We start from the raw sequence: 14607 nt of genomic DNA, 5'->3' as shown, positions 1-14607 counted from the left end.
AAAGAGAGAGAGAGAAACAGAGAGAGGAAAAGGCTAAAGAAAAAAACAAAACAAACAAACAAGGATCCCGAGGAAGGGAAGGAGGATTAAATAAGAGGGGGGAAAAAAGTCAACAAAAGCAGGTTTTGGTTTTGGTAAGAGAGAAACCTCCGGACGACAGACAGCTTCAGTTCGCATCTAAGAACCCAGAGCTGCTTGGGAGCTTAATATTCGCCGACTGGGTTCTCCCTCCGTGCGGGAATCGGACTTCTTGGAGAGGCACAATAAAACGGTACGTCCGAGAGAGCCCAGCAGGTGTATGCGATGACTGTGATTGCTTGCTGCTGTCCAGGGACCGTAGAGAGCCTACTACCGGTGTCCACGCAGCGCATTGGAGACACCTGTCAGTGTGGGGATGTTTTGCGTGTCCTGGAATGTGTGTGTGACTGTGTGTGTGTGTGTGTGTGTGTGTGTGTGTGTGTGTGTGTGTGTGTGTGTGTGAGAGAGAGAGAGAGAGAGAGAGAGAGAGAGAGAGAGAGAGAGAGAGAGAGAGAGAGACCGTGTCCATGAGAGACTGTGCGCACTCTGGCTCTGGGCAGGCAGGTGCTGCTGCTGATAAATAATTCGCCTATTGCTCATCATCATCATCATCATCATCATCATCCCGGCCGGGGAAGGACGCGGTTTACAACAGCCGGGTATTTTATCACAATACACTGTCCGATTGTGCGTTTTGTTGTTGGACTGCCTGTTCCTCTCCCCTCCTCCCCGGCCCGCTTGGCTCTCACCATTGGCCGTGGTGTGTTCTGCAATAGATACTGTGTACAACTGTGTGTGTGTGTGTGTGTGTGTGTGTGTGTGTGTGTGTGTGTGTGTGTGTGTGTGTGTGTGTGTGTGTGTGTGTGTGTGTGTGTGTGTGTGTGTGTGTGTGTGTGTGTGTGTGTGTGTGTGTGTGTGTGTGTGTGTGTGTGTGTGTGTGTGTGTGTGTGTGTGTGTGTGTGTGTGTGCGCGCGTGTGTGTGTGAGAGTGTGAGAGAAAGACACACGCGCGCGCGTAGCATTTATAAGTATCTTTATCCATTCCTTAAATTCCTGCTGTGTGTAAACGAGAGGGGTGTATTATAGTAGCCTATAGGACACGGTTTGACCCAAAGAACCGCGACCGACCGACCGCGCTCCCCTGCTCCGTCGCAGTGGTGCAGGTACTACTATACAGGCTGTTATTATTGTGCGTGCTGTGCGCTCCACTCCACGTAATGGGCGACCATCACACTTAAGTTGTCATAAATAAGAGCTAGGGGTGCTGTTGGGGTTATGATCCCCGGGACCGGGACGTTATGCCAGGCAGGCAGCGTGTTGTTTTCATTTGCAGCCATCACTCAGTCGGCGGGGAGGAGGGAAGGGCTGGATGGAGCAACAATAAACACAACCCCACCCCCCCTAGGCTGAGTCCCCGCCCTATCCGCCCGCCGCCCCGCCCGTCCCGCAGGCATGCAAGCTCTCCACAGTCCACACGCCACTAGCCTAGTAGCCCCCGGTCCACTCTGTCCACGGACCGGTCACAACGAGGGAGCCAGGATCACAGCGGTGTTGTGCTATTTATAAGTGCGTGCGTGTGTGTGTGCGCGCGCGCGTGTGTGTGTGTGAGTGAGTGAGTGAGTAAGAGAGAGAGAGAGAGAGAGAGAGAGAGAGAGAGAGAGCTTTAGCTGGTATATTACAATGACAAAGTGTGTGCGTCGGTTTCTGCTACACAGCTACAATCCTGTGTGTGAAAGGCGCATGGTGTATTCTCAGCGGGCGACAGGTGCATCTCGCTAGCTGCTGTTTTCTCTGTTTCTGTTTCTATCTGTCTCTTTCCATCTCTGTCTCCCTCTCCTCTCCCCCTCTCGGTCTCTCAACACACTATATATGCTCATTCTTTTTTCCATGTTTTCTTTCTTTTTCCCCAGCGCTATTTCTAATTACCATGAATTGTTGCTTACGGCTCCAGGATACACCCATTTCCCCCCGCCCCCCCCCCCTTTCCACGCTCACACAGTCTTGTTAAAGTGGGTTGAATAAATTCAGTGTAATAATGGCCCTTTGGCTGCTCTCGCTGCGTCACCAGCACAACCCCCCCATCCCCCATCTCCCCCCTCCCCCACCCATACGCTCGGCTATGACACACAAGCAGATCGATGAAAAGGCCCGCGGAGGGAGCAGCGTGTGAGTAACGGGGTGGGCCAGACACACGCCAACGTATAACGGGCCAGAGAGGGCAAACACCTAACAGTTTATCAAAAGTGTTTACTGTTTTTTTTATGTATATCTCCATGTGCTTCCCTCCCCTCCCCTCCCCTCCCCTCCCTCACACAGGTGACGCTCCAGCGGCCCCCCCTGCCCCTCGTGAGGTTATACGTTTTCGGTGAGACTATTACAGACGGCGACCATGGCGTTCCCGTCCATCCCCTCCGGGCTGTGGAGTGTCGGTTTGTTGACAGTGCTGCTCGCTGTCACGGTTCACAGCAACTTCGTCTATGGTGACGGTGAGCATCTCTTCTCTTCTAGCACTTCATCTCTCTCTCTCTCTCTCTCTCTCTCTCTCTCCGTCCTGGGCCCCTGACCTCGTGGCTCCTCTCTCATTCTCTCTTGGCGCCCCCTTATCTGTTGAATCCTTGAATCCTTGTTCTTTCTCTTCCTGTGTTGTTTCCCGTGTTATGACAAGGGAACCACGGAGCCGTTAATAAGCACATGGGGCACCTTCCCTCTCCCTCCCCTCCCCACCCGGCTCACCATGCTCCCTGTGGACCCCGCTCAGTGGAATTTTTATCTGGTTGTTTTTTCCGTGGAATGTGTGTTGCCTCCCACGTGGTCGTGGACACAGCGGTACCATACATACATACATACATACATACATACATACACGTATAAGCTTTAACAGCAATGTAGCATTCATCAAGAGATTTCCCTTTCCTTGTAAACACATACGGCTGAGCACACACACACACACACACACACACACACACACACACACACACACACACACACACACACACACACACACACACTTTGTACATATTTTTGTAATCATGAAGCACAGCAATTGAGCATTAATCATTATTACTTAGTTCTCAAATTTCAAAGAATTTATACACAGGCTCACTCACTCACTCACTCACGCTGGCCTGTAATGGCCTGGGCTGTGTGGAAAGCAGATGCTGAAAGAGGATTTGATGAGAGAAGCACTTTGTAATACTGTACATATCATCCTGTGTGTGTGTGTGTGTGTGTGTGTGTGTGAGAGTGAGCAGCAGCACCTCCAGCCCAGCATAGATCTAGTGCTCCATGATGTGCTCTTCACATTACATAACGCTCCAGTGACTGGCAGGCCAGTAATACGACCTTTAGAGGGCAAAGCGCACACGCCATCGACCGCAAATCTATGGGCGGAATTGATCGACACAGGTATCGGGCCCGTGTGCCGCGCGAGAATCCGATCACCGTGTATTTTCTTTTCGCTCCCTCCGTCATTGCCGTCGAGATTTAATTGCACGGAGCGTCGCTCACAAAACTGTAAAATGATCCGACACGAGCGGAAGCTTCTAATCGACATCCTTCTCTCTCTCTCTCTCTCTCTCTCTCTCTCTCTCTCTCTCTCACTCTCTCACTCTCTCTCCATTTGCATTTGCATTCTCAAAGGTCCCCTTGTGCTCATTCACTGAGTGTGCAATGCATGCACTCTCCCAGCGCACATCTCTCTCTTCATTTGAATAGAGCTGGAAACACTGCACACACACACACACACACACACACACACACACACCTGTGTGCACTTACACGCGCATTGTATACGTGCAAACATGTGGCCTCTATTGGCAGGCACATGTGCTGAACATTGTGTCTGCACGTCCTTCACACACGCACTACAATTACTATACTTGCACTCACTTTAACCGCGTCAGCTGTTTTTACTGTCTGTTGAATTATGCATAATTGTATTTATGTGCCGGTGCATATGGAGTGTGGAGTGTAGGGAAACAGAGGAGGTGTGGTCAGTATGGAGGGCTGATGATAAACAGCCTCGCCGCACTGAGATGATGATGAGGATGATGATGGTGATGATGATGACTGTGCTATTTGACCATGGTCGATAAGGACCAGGAAGCTTTATTGTCAGATCAGGTCTGAAATGTTTTTTGGCATCACAGAAGCTCCAGTTTCAACATCAGAGAAAACATTTAACTTCACTACAGACATACTTACCGTAGTTCTATGTATACATATACTTTCTTGAGCGGAGTCCCCCAATGCTCTATACTAGCAACCCCCCCCCCCCCCAGTTTTCCCTCTACACCAAATATATTTCCAGAAAATAGCATAAATGTCACAAGTCACAACACAATGCAACACATGGTGAGCTTGTTGATCAGCTACGTTGACAGAATGTTCACCTCAGAACAGGGACGCTGGGGTTCATGTGGTTAAATGTTGGAACCTTGTACTGTAAGGGAAGAAGAAAAGAGTCCACAACACTGGTTCACACTCGGCTCCAGTGGTTTATTGCTTGTACTGTACCTCTTCAGCTTGATGGTGAGAATTCTTATTCAAGAGTTTCTCAAGGCCAACAACCTTTGAGCAGATTTACAGTCGTTGGAGCCGTTTCGACCTTAAAGTAGTGGACAAACACGCGGTATTACAGTAGTGTAGAACCCAGATAATCACAGAGGTAAAAAACAAACAAAAGATAAATTTGACAAACTGTCCCCAAAAGACTTAAGGCGGGGGAAGAGAAAATACATTCTTTGTTTTTGTCCTTTTAGCAATGCAGACAAATTCAATTTGGTCTTCCAGGATAACAGATGGTCTGTCATTACAGTACAGTGAGTACACCCAAGGATTTATATGAACATATTGGCTTGATTTTGTCATTACGGGTAACACTAGGAACTTTATTGGAGTCAGATGGAGAACCGAATACAATCTCTTCTGTGTTCTTTAGTCCATTAAGACCTGACAACAGATTCTACAAATGTCTTCTAAGTTTTCTGAAAAACCTATGTTTCTATATCATTCAGTGGTTCTCATCATGTTGTTCTGGGGACCCACCTGCAGAAGCAAATATTTGAGTTAAAAGGGTCACCGTGAAATAATATAATATTCAAAGATTTGAGCCACATTTTCACCATCTTTGGAAAATAGCAGATCTATAAGCTTGTGTGAGCTTGTAGATCTGCTATTTTCCCAAAATTTTAAATAGTGGTCAAAGTGGTTAAAAGCTATATAAGGAGACACGGACGTGGCCTCGGGTCTAAATGGGTTAGAGCTGTATCATCAGAATACTTGAGAATGTTATCGATCTGCTGTATCTGTACGGCAATCATCGCTATAGAAAGTGAAAAGCGTAGCTGAGCTCACGCAGCCCTGGGGACCCCGCGCACAGTCATGATAGCAGATGAAACGACGGTGCTCACCTTTACGATATAGATTCTGTTCTGGGTGATTTATACCGCTGTCACACACCGCAATTAAGCCGATCTACAAGCTTACGACACGCCACAGCCGCAACACGCTGTGAGCTTGTAGATCGGCTGTTTTTTGGTTTGCGACGTGGCGGCACACAACTAAGAGTAAGACAGGCGTTAGAGAGAAAAGACTAAGCATACCAATGAATCAAGTATGGATTCAATCCCTGCTGGAGACAATGAAAAGGTCTGCTTGTATTGTGCTGAGAGCCGATGGGAAGTCTTAGAAAAGGGGCTCTTGCATAGCTGTTGGGATTGTCTTCATGTTTATGAACCATAATGGCAATGGCATGTTCTGTATCCTGCTTATACGCACATTGGTATGGGTCAGGTTTGTCTTTTGTTGCTCTGACAAGATATCAGAGTGGAACATCAATAATGAGCTATTGGTCTAAAATACATGTTATTCTGAGGAATGGAATTTGGGGTAATGGTTTTTATGTCTGAAACTTTCCACAACGGAGGGGCAGTGTGCGTCTACGGAAGCCTGAAAGGTTGCTTGCTATACGCTGGAGCCAGCTCAGTGACAAAGTTGACAGAAATGTCAACGTCGAGCCGAGGTGACTGCTAAATGAATGGAAAAGGTGTCTTGTTCTAAAGGCCTTGAGTGTTTCTCGGGGATCAGGGATGCAATGTACATTCTGTGCATCATGGCACTTGATTACAATAATGGCATCGGCGACGGTGAGCCATCAATCACTGTTCCTCTGCTGAAATTGGGGATAACACTAATCCACCCTACCTCCAAGCCCTCCTGCCCCCCATCATCAATCCACCCTGCCTCCTGGCCTCCTGCCCCCCCCATCATCATCAGCGAAGCTCGTCGCTCGAAATCCGTGCGGTCGTTTGTTATTTGGGGGGGGCCAAAAACGATTTTGGCTCACGTTCAGATGTGCGTCACATTTGATTAAGGCGCGCCTGGCGGGAGGGCCTGACCATGCATGACCAATTCTTGCTTTGGTTTCACCTAAGCTCTGTTTTACATTATCATGTCAGTCAAGGAGAGTAATTAAGTCCAGGACAAGTTGACAAGTGTTTTTCAGATGTGGGGGAAAAAAAGAAAAAGAAAAAAAAAGGAAAAGAATTCCACGCGTCAAACCGCAGGAATCGGGGAGGAGAGTTTAAAGGAGTGCAGGGTGTCTGGGTGAGAGTGCTGACTTGACAAAGTTAAAGGAACAGCGAGCGAGCGTGTCACACATCTTGAAAGAACGCTCAAGGTCTGTCTGACCTGGTAGCCTGTTAACCAATCAGAACACCCGTCTGGCTGCTAACGGCTCCTCCAGCCTTCCATGCAGACTGACTGGGTTAACTGAAGAGCAACAGGTTGCTTTGTGACGTTGGTGCAGATTGTTTGAACCAGGGTCACTGCTCAGTTGACAGCTCACTCTTTACTTAAGTAAAAGTATCAATACTGAGTCTCAACCTGTGTCCAGGATGGAATGAGTCTCAACCTGTGTCCAGGATGGAATGAGTCTTAACCTGTGTCCAGGTTAGAATGAGTCTCAACCTGTGTCCAGGTTAGAATGAGTCTCAACCTGTGTCCAGGATGGAATGAGTCTCAACCTGTGTCCAGGATGGAATGAGTCTCAACCTGTGTCCAGGTTAGAATGAGTCTCAACCTGTGTCCAGGTTAGAATGAGTCTCAACCTGTGTCCAGGATGGAATGAGTCTCAACCTGTGTCCAGGATGGAATGAGTCTCAACCTGTGTCCAGGATGGAATGAGTCTCAACCTGTGTCCAGGTTAGAATGAGTCTCAACCTGTGTCCAGGTTAGAATGAGTCTCAACCTGTGTCCAGGTTGGAATGAGTCTCAACCTGTGTCCAGGATGGAATGAGTCTCAACCTGTGTCCAGGATGGAATGAGTCTCAACCTGTGTCCAGGATGGAATGAGTCTCAACCTGTGTCCAGGATGGAATGAGTCTCAACCTGTGTCCAGGATGGAATGAGTCTCAATGAGTCTGGGTCACACCGATGCAGAGACACTGTGGCTTTGCAGACATTAATTCTCACATAGCTCTGATAGCTTGCACATTGTTCAAGGACAGTATGATTTCACACATGATGCAACCATACTGCAAGGCCTTCCGCGCAAACCACACAGTACATTACATACAGTGTACATACATGCATGCACAAGTCAGTCAAGTGTTATGGAGGAGGAAAGTGCTGTGAATTGACTGGTGGCATATGGCTCCATAGCAATATGAGGATGGCTCACATCTGTTGGGAAGAGACTAGTTGTTGTGACAGCAGCGGAGCTGTTAAATGGATTGTCCAGAGTCATGCGTGTGCGTGCACGCGGCTGCACATTTTGTACTTGCACACGTGCACGCACGCATTATTATTTCGCACAAGAGTGAGAGATAATGCCCTCATAATGGAGATCTCTGCTCTAAAAAGGCCGAGGGAGCAGAAAGGCCTACTTAGCATAAATAATGCAATGTTATGTATCAGAGAGGAAAAAAAGATTAGCTCTGCAAATCGATGGGAGAGAGAGCAAGAGAGAGAGAGATTTAGAGAGAGAGAGAGAGTCAGTCGATGAGCCATCATCAGAGAACAACAGCCGAGGTCTGTCCGCTTGGCTTTGAATTCATGCCGCCTGGAACTGACACACTGCTGATTGTCCCTCTCTCTTGTCCTCTCTGTCCGTCTCGGAGGAGAAGAACTGACACACTGCTGACTGTCCCTCTCTTGTCCTCTCTGTCCGTGTCGGAGGAGAAGAACTGACACACTGCTGACTGTCCCTCTCTGTTGTCCTCTCTGTCCGTCTCGGAGGAGAAGAACTGACACACTGCTGACTGTCCCTCTATGTTGTCCTCTCTGTCCATCTCGGAGGAGAAGAACTGACACACTGCTGACTGTCCCTCTCTGTTGTCCTCTCTGTCTGTCTCCGAGGAGAAGAACTGACACACTGCTGACTGTCCCTCTCTGTTGTCCTCTCTGTCTGTCTCGGAGGAGAAGAACTGACACACTGCTGACTGTCCCTTTCTTGTCCTCTCTGTCTGTCTCGGAGGAGAAGAACTGACACACTGCTGACTGTCCCTCTCTGTTGTCCTCTCTGTCCGTCTCGGAGGAGAAGAACTGACACACTGCTGACTGTCCCTCTCTCCTCTCTGTCTGTCTCCGAGGAGAAGAACTGACACACTGCTGACTGTCCCTCTCCTCCTCTGCCGTCGTCGTCCTCCTCTGTCGTCATCCTCCTCCTCTGTCGTCCTCTCCGTCCGTCTCTCTCAGAGGGTAATTAAGTTAGGACAGAGAGAGGACCCCTTAGATGCCCCTATGAATTATGGGGGGGGGGCGAGATTATCATTCACGACGGCAACGGACGACGGCGGCACGTGTCACACGAGTACCACTCAAACTCCCGAGGCGGAACCATGCTGCACGCCATCGTCCCCCTCCTCCTCCTCCTCCCCGTCCTGTCCTTGCGTCCTCCCCTCCCCCGCTCGCCCCCTACCATCCACCATGCGCTACCTGGTACCTACGCAGGAGTATGTCAAAGTCAAATGAGAGGACGACGCTAACTGTTTTCTCATTGGTGCATGTGTTCCTCCTCCTCCTTTCCCTGGACGTCCATAGAGAGAGTGCAGAGTGAGAGGAGAGTGGGGGGGGTGGGGGGGTGTATATGGCGGGGGGTGGACTAATTGCGCGCCATTTGACATATCCATTTCCGCAGCTGGGATGTGCAGCCATGCGCCTCGCCCCGATGGTAGCAGTGCCTCTCACAGGGGGCCACAGATTAGGCACGCAATTGGCCGGCTGGCACGTTTTTGCCCTGGATCTGTTGCCGTTAACCCAGTTACCTCAGGGCTCGGGCCAGGCCAGGCCGCCATGTGCTGAGGACGGACAGAGGGACGGACACCTCTTTCTGCCCCCGCAAAATCAGAAATAAATGTCTGGAATTCTAAATTTACTTTGAGTAAACGTACAAAGGTATTGGTATCAAAATGTCCGTAAAGTACCAAAAGTAAAAGGACTCATTATGCAGAATGTCTCACTTCACTTTATCACATGTCTCACTTTTTCAAATGTGTAAAAACCTTCTGAAAATAGCAGATCTAAGTTATCATCTTTGGCGGCATAACCGAGGGCATCGCTGCACGCCAACACAGCTGCTGCTACTTGCTGCCTTTTTTCCCATCAGCCACCTGGCCTCTGGCCCCGATCGTTCTCAGTGGGGATGGAGGCGGGGTCGTGTGGGAGGTGTTGTGGTGTTGTCTCGTGGAGGAACATGTCTAACGGTGTGACTGTGTATTTACTCACGATGCATTGACCGGAGGCCAGGGCAGTTCAATGAAGGGGCCGGACGCTTCCAGCTGAGGCCAGTAATGAATAAGGGTTAAAGGGAGGGGGGGTTAAGGGTGATTTATACTTAGTCATGTCCTGGTGACGAGTGCCAAAATAGCCGATCTACAAGCTCACAATGCATCATGCTGAGACCCGTTGTGAGCTTGTAGACACGGAGCTCAAACAATTTGTAGCCGGGAGAGTTCTCTCTCTGTCTCTCTCTCTCTCTCTCTCTCTCCCCGTGTGTGTGTTTGTGTGTGTGTGTGTGTGCATACCAAATGTCTTAAGGAAGCTATTATACAGCTTGGTTTACAAATGTAAACAACTTGTGTTCATATTTGGAAGCCTCAGGAATGCCCAAGCCGAGAGCTACGCCAAGGCATTGGCTAAATTGTGTGTGTGGCCCTCGGTAGCCAAAAGGGTTCCCTGCTACAGTGTTTCCCGCTGGATTGGCATTTAATCCGATTTTGGCAACAACAAAAAAAAGCTCCCTCACTTCCTGTCGATTGCCCGCCGTGTGTTGTTGTTGATTCTTGCTGTGTGGGTGGGGTGATGGTGGGGGGGGGGGGGGCTGTTTGGACTGCTAGTGTACAATATCGTACAATTGGTGGGGGGGAGGGGGAGGGGGGGGGGGGTGTTGCCTGTTAACAAGACTGACTGATAAGCAGTGACTCATTAACAAGGTGCGGTACACGGGCCCCCGCAGGGAATTACCGCCTAGCCATGCACTGTGACATTAATAAGAGGGCCTAAGCAATTTTTTTCCAATTTGGCTCCCCTGGCTCGCACGCTCACACGCACACACGCACGCACGCACGCACGCACGCACACACGCACAATCTCACATACACAGTGGCTTGACCGAGTGTTCTTTTTTCTTCCAATGACGGCCCCAGCTATTTCCTCGGGCTCCAGTGCTTTTCCCATTAGTTTCGGCCACTGGCTACCTGGACTGATTGAGGAGGGGGAATTCGGACCGATTGTTACGTTGGGTTTCGTCCGCCGGTGTGAGGCTGCAGTTAATGTGCACCTCTCCATGCCAGGCTCTCTTCTCCTCTCATTATTTTTCTACGGTTACATTGAGGGGGGAAAAAAAGAGAAGAAGACAAAAAACACCTGGGGAGGAGCCCAATTAGTTCGTCTCTAGGCTGATCGTGCCAATTAATTAGCGAGCTGTTGCTTTGGCTTTTGTCTTTTAAAGCCTCACATTAAAGGTTATGTCCTACAGCCAGGACAATGAGGACGACAGTGACGCCTTCTGATCCAATAACACATCTAGTCCAGACCCCCACTGGCCCCCTTCTTACTGTGCCCCACATACTGTACTGTACTTAATATAAACCTTACTACTGTAGTATACCGTCTGTCCTGTGAGCTCACAGGGCGGCTATCCCCGCAGAATGTTTGTCTTATTGTTATGGCATACCTAGAATGTGGACGCTATTTAGGGTTCATGTGTTGGCCACGTGACGCGTCACGACATCTGTCTCCAATTGTTTGTTCCTCTACGACTCTTTAAGCATTCCGTCTCATCCAGATCAGATTTAGCGATTACAAATTAGAGCTTGATTGGCTGCCATTACCCTGCAACACATTCACATCTGGCAGAAAACTAATTATTTCTCTTTTTCATCATGCCGACTAATTAAGGTGCCATCGCTGTCTGATTGATTAAAAAACATTCCCAAGGAAAAGAAAAAATAGCTCCAGCAGCAAGTGCTATAGTAGATATAGGCTCCCGGGGAGAGGAGTTTGGCATACCGCGCGCACGGCACGCGTCCGCTCTGCTGTGCTATCTTCACATAATCTTCTCCCCCTCTGATGTGCGGAAACATGACACATACGTAAACGACGCGTGAGGCGCGACTCGTGCAGAGACACGGGTAACGGGGACAAGAAAAAAAAGTGTTGATATATCTAAATTAAGCCGAATTAGAATGCAGAGCGAGGCACTGCAGGGCCGTATCATATAGGATCTCCAAGGTGGCAGGGGGGAAGGCGGCGGTGGTGCTGCGCCGTGTGCCGACTGGCTACCTTAACAAGCGACCCCCCATTAGACCTCATCAATCCGCGTCGGATCTCGCACACCCAAGGCCCACTGAGTCGATGGTCAGATTACATCAGGACCGATCAATCTCCTTCCCTCCCTCCCCTTCCTCCCTCGCTATAGCATCATAATAACAGCAAATGGCATTCCGGAAGGGAAGGGAGAGAGGGGGAGGAGGGGGAGGAGAAGGAGAGGGAAAGGAGGACGGCTCTTGAGAGAGAGACTGAAGTGCCGTCTCTCTTTCAGCATCTTCTCAGGTGCTTGGAGGCAGATCGGCAATGCGAGAACACTCAACGAGTCGCAATAAGGAGTGTGTTGGCTAAGCGTGCACTTGTAGGGGTGTTTGGTGAGTTGTTAACTTTTAAACAGTCCCAGAGTAAAACAAGAACGCTTAACGAATAACAACAAGCCACAACAACGGCAGCTTGGAAAACCTTGAAACCAATCAATCTTCCTCGTTCTCCCAGCTCAAGTGCGCTTACATGTTATGACGCCTCAGCTTTCGGTTTGAACCCCCCCCCACACACACACATACGATTACACCCCCTCCCCCGCCCCACCTACCCACCACCACCCCCTCTCCAAAAGTCCTCCCATAATCCACTGGAATTCTCTGGCGGGCAATTTAACCCATTCTGAACGGGAACCTATTTTGGTGTTGGCATCATGTTATGCTTTAGCTATTGAAAAATAGCAGATCTACAAGCTCATAGCGCGCCACCGAGTGGCGCGCTACGAACTTGTAGGTCTGCTATTTTTGAAAAATCGAAGAACGACTGACATTTTTAGAATCTGATCTCAGGTCAGAATGGGTTAATCAGACCAATGTGTTGTCCAGTGGAAACCTCGTATGAATCTGATCTCAGGTCAGAATGGTTTAATTGATTGCTGCGAGGGTTTGTGTTTGCATGTGAGGGGCGGTGTCACTAATCTGCTGCCATTCTGGATGAATGTTGGATGATGAGCGCAAGAGGAATAAGCATGCGGAGGCCTCTCCACTTTGGGGAGGAGGGGGGGGGGGGGTTGAGCTGTTCTGTGTGAACTCTGCTGATTTTGGGGGTGGGGTGTGATTTAAGAGCGTTGCTGTACAGCACAATGTTAGTATTGATTGAGTCTGAGTGGCGAGCGAGGGCTCCCCCGACTCGACGGTGCATGAGAGTTGATTTGGGTGGAGGACTGGAGGTGGTGGTGGTGGCTGGGGGGCTGAGAGAGCTCCACTTCTTCCAATCAACGAACTCACGCTGCCATTTTGTCTTGTATTCTTACAGTGTCTTTCTGTTGTGACATATACAGGCGTCACACTCTTCGAGTGCTTGCTGTCGATGGCATGCTGTGCTGTACAGCTAGCCGCTTCGATCCGTCCTGTCCTGCCCGGTGCCGAGGCACCCGGCGGGGTTGTGTGTTTGTGGTGGTTGTTGTTGAGGATTCACAGCGTGGTGACACTCACACTCCACTGTGTTTTATTAAAACCGTCTCCTATAGCTGTCCGGTGGAAACCTCATATGTCCAAAACCTTTCAGGGTTCAAATGAAACAAATATCAGATCTATACAAGCTCAAAACACAGATCAGCTACTTTTGTGTGACACACACACACACACACACACACACACACACACACACACACACACACACACACACACACACTCTCTCATTTTAATCATTTATTTATGTCCACATAAGAGATACAATACAAGGACACCAGGACACAAATATTTACAAGGTGCTGTACAGAGTGCAATTAGTAAATCCCGGACAAATACCCACACACCCTTCAGGGGTACAAGTAACAGCGTCTCACACACACACACACACACACACACACACACACACACACACACACACACACACACACAAGAAAAGTTGAAATGCAGAGATAAGAGTTTCTGCCTGACAACAGTGATGTATAATCAGTGGGTCAGTGGGTCTGTCCATCGACCTGATTCAGACCCAAGCACGATATCTCGTAAACCACTGGCTGGATTGCCGTGGAATTTGATCTGCACCTTCGTGCTCTCTAGTCTAGTCTCACAAATAGACTATAATGTCCACTTAAACACACGATATCTCGCAAGTCCAACGGCCGGATTGCCCTCAAACCTGCTGAGCAGATTTCATGCTCCCAGGAGGATGGGCCCGAACCGTTCGAGTTGACCCAGTGACCTTTTCCTTTTCCTCTACTGTCACCGTCAGCCCAAAATGTCACCATTAGGCGGTGTGGCGGTCGTAGCTGAATGGGTAGACAGGCCACCGGGGAACGGGAAGGTCACCCGTGTGTCGAGGTGTCCCTGAGCAACACCCTTAACTGCTCCCCGGGCGCCACATTAATAACCCATTGCTCTTGACAGTTAAGGGGAGTAAACAGAGGACACGTTCTACATACATGCAAAATGTGCCGTAGCGAATGCCTCGGGTGTACAGTGTGGATAGAGATGGATTACTGAGCGAACCCTAAAGAGACTCTGAGGGCTGCTACTGGGACTGTTAGGCTCTTAATTCTGTTCTGCTTCACGTGTCCACATTGCTTCATAATGCACTTTATTTATCAGTGGTGGGAAGTAAGTCAATGCATATACATTCAGTACTGTACTTAAGTAGAAATTTTGAGGTATTTGTGCTTTACTACAGGTATTTCCAATACTTTTACTTCTACTCCATTACATCTCCGATCCAAACATTGTACTTTTACTCCACTACGTTTATTTGAAAACTTTAGTTTCTTTGTACTGTAGATGTTATTTCAAAACATTACATTATCCACTTAAGCCCTACTGTATACGTTTAGGCTATTTGA

The 14607-nt window shown here is 49.0% G+C and overlaps 1 protein-coding gene across 4 annotated transcripts in view; it reads left to right on the top strand.

The window, feature by feature from the left end:
• The window catches only part of cadm3 (cell adhesion molecule 3), a 139082-nt gene continuing 124475 nt past the window's right edge, over positions 1-14607 (top strand). For 3 of the 4 annotated variants that reach the window (XM_080777426.1, XM_080777423.1, XM_080777425.1), the window contains exons 1-2: positions 1-271; positions 2334-2503. In XM_080777426.1, the coding sequence (XP_080633552.1) occupies positions 2407-2503 (97 nt within the window). In that variant the 5' untranslated portion in view covers positions 1-271; positions 2334-2406. Of the gene's footprint in view, positions 272-1536; positions 1584-2333; positions 2504-14607 lie in introns of those variants that run through there. The other variant, XM_080777424.1, reaches the window with a different exon arrangement.

The sequence above is a fragment of the Protomyctophum bolini genome, assembly GCF_963924005.1.
Source record: "Protomyctophum bolini genome assembly, chromosome: 12".
In the NCBI taxonomy this organism is placed as follows: Eukaryota; Metazoa; Chordata; class Actinopteri; order Myctophiformes; family Myctophidae; genus Protomyctophum; species Protomyctophum bolini.
This window is presented reverse-complemented; position numbering and strand designations above follow the sequence as displayed.